This window comes from Lepidothrix coronata, unplaced genomic scaffold, assembly GCF_001604755.1.
Source record: "Lepidothrix coronata isolate B3197 unplaced genomic scaffold, Lepidothrix_coronata-1.0 Scaffold402, whole genome shotgun sequence".
Lineage (NCBI taxonomy): Eukaryota > Metazoa > Chordata > Aves > Passeriformes > Pipridae > Lepidothrix > Lepidothrix coronata.
This window is the reverse complement of record NW_016690582.1, coordinates 74990-79769: the sequence shown is the minus strand read 5'-3', so window position 1 is coordinate 79769 and position 4780 is coordinate 74990. Positions and strand designations below refer to the sequence as shown.

General features: G+C 51.7%; 1 protein-coding gene and 1 long non-coding RNA gene across 2 annotated transcripts in view; one reads left to right on the top strand and one right to left on the bottom strand.

Annotated features, from left to right (window-relative positions):
- The window catches only part of LOC108509773 (LIM homeobox transcription factor 1-alpha-like), a 14783-nt gene extending 13430 nt beyond the window's left edge, over positions 1-1353 (top strand). The window contains exon 7 of the mRNA XM_017839351.1: positions 251-1353. Coding sequence (XP_017694840.1) covers positions 251-405 — 155 coding nt within the window. The 3' untranslated portion in view covers positions 406-1353. The remainder of the gene's footprint in view (positions 1-250) is intronic.
- The window catches only part of LOC108509774, a 14364-nt gene extending 9618 nt beyond the window's left edge, over positions 1-4746 (bottom strand). The window contains exons 1-2 of the long non-coding RNA XR_001878699.1: positions 4378-4746; positions 1348-1525 (exon numbers count right to left, since the gene is read on the bottom strand). This is a non-coding gene — a long non-coding RNA (uncharacterized LOC108509774). The remainder of the gene's footprint in view (positions 1-1347; positions 1526-4377) is intronic.
- Between the last annotated feature and the right edge of the window lie 34 nt (positions 4747-4780).

Genomic DNA, 4780 nt, shown 5'->3' with positions numbered 1-4780 from the left:
GGGATGGGATGGGATGGGATGGGATGGGATGGGATGGGATGGGATGGGATGGGATGGGGGAGAAGGTTTGGGAAGGGAATTCCTGATCCACTGGGAATATTTGGGAAGGGAAGGAGGGCAGAGCTGTGCCAGGAGCAGGGGTTGACACCAAGATCTCTCCATCCCACGGGAATATTCGGGAATGGGAGGACGGGAAGAGCCTCTGATTTAATTTCCTTTTCCCATCCTTCCCTTTTCCTGCTTTTCCCAGACTCGGAGGGAGTTTTCCACGACCTGGACAGCGACAGCCTGGGCCCCCTGGGCGACTGCCTCCTGTCCGGGGCCGATCCCAGCCTGCTCCAGGCCCGGCTCGGGAATCCCATCGACCGCCTGTATTCCATGCAGAGCTCCTACTTCACCTCCTGACCCTGGGAAAGCCCTTCCCAGGAACCTCGGGAATGCTGCTCCCGCCCCCGAGCCGGGCGAGGGGACGGGGCGGGACTGAGACCCTCGGGATTGTCCTCCCCGGAGGAGCCGACGGATGGATCCGACCGCTCCCGGTGTTTTCCGTCGGGATGGGCATTCCCGGCTGGAACCTGGTGGGAATCTCCCCGTTGTTTTCTATCCCGAGTGGGAATTTTCCGGCGTTTTCTCTCGGGTGAGGGAATTTCTGGCCGGAATCTGTCGGGACTGGGAATTCCAGGCTGGACTCCTGAGTGAATCTTCCAGCATTTTCCATTGGGACCAGGAATTTCTAGCCAGAATCCATCAATATTTGGGATTTCCCCTCATTTTCTATCAGGTCCGGGAATTTCAGGCCAGAATCCATCAATATTTGGCTTTTCCTGGCATTTTCCAGCATTTTCCATCAGGAGCTGCAATCCCTGCCTGAAATCCAGACTGAACCTTCCAACATTTTCCATCAGGACCAGGAATTTCGGGCCAGGATCCATCAGCACGGGGAATTTGGGGGCGGAATCCGCCGATATTTGGGATTTTGAGGCCGAATCCCTCGGGATTCCCCCCCCTGTGCCCATCCCAAGCTGTCTCCCAGTATTCCCAGCACAACTCCAAGCCCTAATCCAGCTGGAAAGGCTCTGGATCTCCTCCCTCCCGGGTTCTGCCCACGATTCCATCACTGGGATGGTGTTTTTAGCCCAGTTTTTTTCGGGAATGACCCGGGATCTCCCCAGAACGTCATCAAGGACGGTTGGAATTCCTGGAAAAGTTTTCCCAGGAGCTGTTCCAGCCGAAGGAATAAAATCCTCCAGGATGAAAACCTCCCCCAGCTCTCCGACCGTTCCAAGGAGGAAATATTCCTGGAAAGGAATTCCCAAGACTGTTCCAAGGAAGAGAATAATGACTTACTTTGGGATCTGCGGAGTCGGGAATCGGGTGGGACAATCCCGAGGATTTGGCCGACGGATTCCTGGATGTGCTTTTGTCCCTGAGCCTCCACACGCTGATTTTTCCAGGCGGGAACCTCCCGGAGGAACCGAAAACCAGGGAAAAGGCGGATTTTTTGTCGGAGGGAAATTCCCTGGAACTAAAAATTCCTCGTGTTGGCAGTACCGGGATTATCCCGGACTTCTGGGATCCGCCTCTTCCCATCCACGGACAACACTCCCAGACAGCTGGACACTGGTTTTTTGGGAGGGAAGGGGGGAGACTTTTCCCAAAAAACCCAGATATTTATGGCACATTTTTGCCCGGAAAGGCGAGTTTGGGATGGAATCGGGAGAGTTCCCACCATCCCAAATCCCAGAATTCGCCCCCTCCATCCGTGTGTTCCCTTTGGAGGCTCCTGCCCTCGGGACGGACTCGGTTCCGATGGAATTTCAGGAGAATCCGCGGTGAAATTGTGGAAATTTGATGTTCCCCCCCCCTCAGATCCCACTCCCCAAATCCCTCCGGATGCTCCCCGTGATCCCGTGCCGGTGTTTTGGGAATTCTCTTTTGCATGTACGTTGGAAAATAAACCCCCCCACCTCCCAAAACAAAGTCAAGTTTAACTGGGAACGTGGGATTTTCCTGCCTTGGGAATTCCAGGGTGGGGTTCCTTTCCCGGGGGTTCAGGAAGCAGCTTCCCGAATTCCCGGGTTTGGCTTCGTTTCCCTGTTTCCTGAGCTCTCTGAAAACAGCTTGGGAAAGGCACTGGGAATATCCCACGCTCCTCTGGGATTTTATGGATAAGTAGATTTAGATTTTAGGGATGAACAGATTCAGATTTCAGGGATAAAAACATTTGGATTTTGGGGACAATAAATAATTTCGAGTTTAGGGATAAACGATTTTGATTTTAGGGACAAACACATTCAGATTTTAGGGATGAACACACTTGGATTTTAGGGATGAACACACTTGGATTTTAGGGATAAACACACTTCCAGCCATTCCAGCTGCTCCCCCTTAGCTGGGAAGTCTTCCCAAGGGATCCTGGGAACGCTCCCCCCTCTGGAATGCCCAGGTGTGTCTCCCTCTCTCCCCCGGACCGGGAGGATAAAAAGTGACCCCAAACCCCTCTGGAAGTGGCAGCAAAACACCCTCCGAGAAACCCCCTGGACGGGATCCAAGGAAAACAAAGGCTGGAATGTGGCTCCGTCCACCTCTCCCTGATTTACGGCCGCCCGGAGCCGGGGGAAGCCGAGCGGAAAACCAGGATATTTTTCCGGCTGAGGAATTAAAGCGGATTCCGGGCGGGTCCCTCGTCCCGGGATCGAGGGTCATCCCCCCCTTTTGAGGCTTGGAAAAGCTCCTCTGGGAAGGAAAAGCGGCACCGGCACCGGGAAAAGGCGGATTTTGTGTCCCGGGAGCTCCGGGAAGAGAAGGGAAAACAAGGAGGGAATGAATTGATCCCGGGATTTGGGGGTTTTTGGGAGCTCGGGAGCCCTTGGACGTGTTAATTCATTTCCCCGGGGATGTTGGGATGAGTCGGGAAGTTAAATCCTGGAAAAAAACGGCTTTTAGGTTGTTTAACTCCCAGGAAAAACAGGGATTTGGCTGGAAACTGGAGTTGGGAGGAATGAAAAGTGGGGAAAATCGTGGAATTAGGGGTGGGAATCGCGGCAGGAGACAAGGAATTGAAGGATTAAAGTGACATAAAAGGATTTGTGGGAACAAAGGATATTTAATTTTTAGGGATCAAAATATTGAATTTTTAGGGACAGATGACTTTGATTTTATGGATAAACAGATTCAGGTTTTAGGGATGGATATATTTTAATTTTAGGGATAAATAATTTAGGTTTCAGGGATAAACACATTTAATTTTTACGGATAGATTTATTCAGATTTTAGGGATAAGTATTTTCAGATTTTAGGGATGAACAGATTTCCAGTGAGGCCCAAAAATCAGCTGGATTTGGGCCTGGCTGGAACCTGGATAAGGATCAATGTATCCCAGGAATGGGGCGGATCCCTTGGGATGGGGATCAAAGCCAAGGGGTTTTTTTAATGCCCCCCAAGCAGGGCTGGAAAGTCGGGAAAAGCCTCTCCCTGAGAATTCCCGAGGGAATTCCTGCTCCCTGCACATCCCTGGCCAAGTTTAATTCCCCCCAAAAGATCTCCTGGGAAGCCCCAGTCGAGTCCCAAAAACTCATTTCTCCCCCCCCAAACCCGCTCGAATTCCCAGGATTACCCTTTCTCTGGGAGACCTCCACTCCTGCTTTTCCAGGGATTTCTGACCTCGCTGGCAGCATCCTGGAGTTTGTCCACACGGATCCCACAATCTCAGGGCTTTATCCCACTTTTCCTCGAGTTTTAACGGATATTTTCAGGAATATTTGGATTTTTTTTTTCCCCCCACTGTTTACAGTCAGAAATTCCTGGAAAGACCTCGAGGCTCCCAAATCCCTGTTTTTCCCGGTGGGAATGGCTCCCTCTGCCGTCCCAAAGCAGGAGAGAACCTGGGAATCCCATCCCTCAAAAACTGGGAGTTTTCAGATGGATCAATTTGACTTTATGGCCCCAAAATATCCCTGAGCTTCCAAGGGCAGTGGGAAGAGCCACTCCAGAGTTTTGGATCTTGGGAAGTGGGTGGGTTTTCTTGGGGAAAAAGGGAAATAACTGCGTTTGATTCCCAAACGGATTTTTGGAAGGATTTGGGTGGAAGAAAAACAGGGGAAAAAGCGGATTTTTTTGGGTCACCTTCCAGCCCATCCTGAGGTTCCTGTGGAGCTTTGGAACCTGGAATTTATTTATTTATCTGTTTTTTTGGGTAAAACCTGGAATTTCCCGAGAAATCAGAGCTGTTAGGAATGTTTCTGCACTCCAGGGAAGCAGATCCAAGGAATCCCTGTGGGCAGAGCTGCACTTCCTTTTCCAGAGGGGGGGAAATCCGGGATTGGAAGGAGATTCCAGAGAACACCAAGGCTTTTCCATCCATTCCCAGAGGCGTACCTGAATTCCAAGGATTCCCTGGGGAAAAACAGCACAAAAAAAAGCAGGAATAGGATGAGTTTAAGGTCCCTTCTGACCCTAAAAATTTGTGCGGGATTTCACGGATCTGGGAGGATTTTGGGAGGTTCCAATCCCACTTTTATCCCAAACATCCTTCCCCAACATCCTCCCTCCCCTGTTCCCTGAGGCAGGAGGGGATTTGTGTGGGATTTGTGTGTCCGGGTGTCCTCTGGGGGGTTCTAGCCGCAGGAAGGAGCCTTTCGATCCAGTGGGAACATTCCCGGGAGTGCCGGGGCCCCCTCAGGACTCCCCTCAGGGCTCCCCTCACGGCTCCCCTCAGGGCTCCCCTCAGGACTCCCCTCAGATCTCCCCTCATATCTCCCCTCATGGCTCCCCTCAGTAC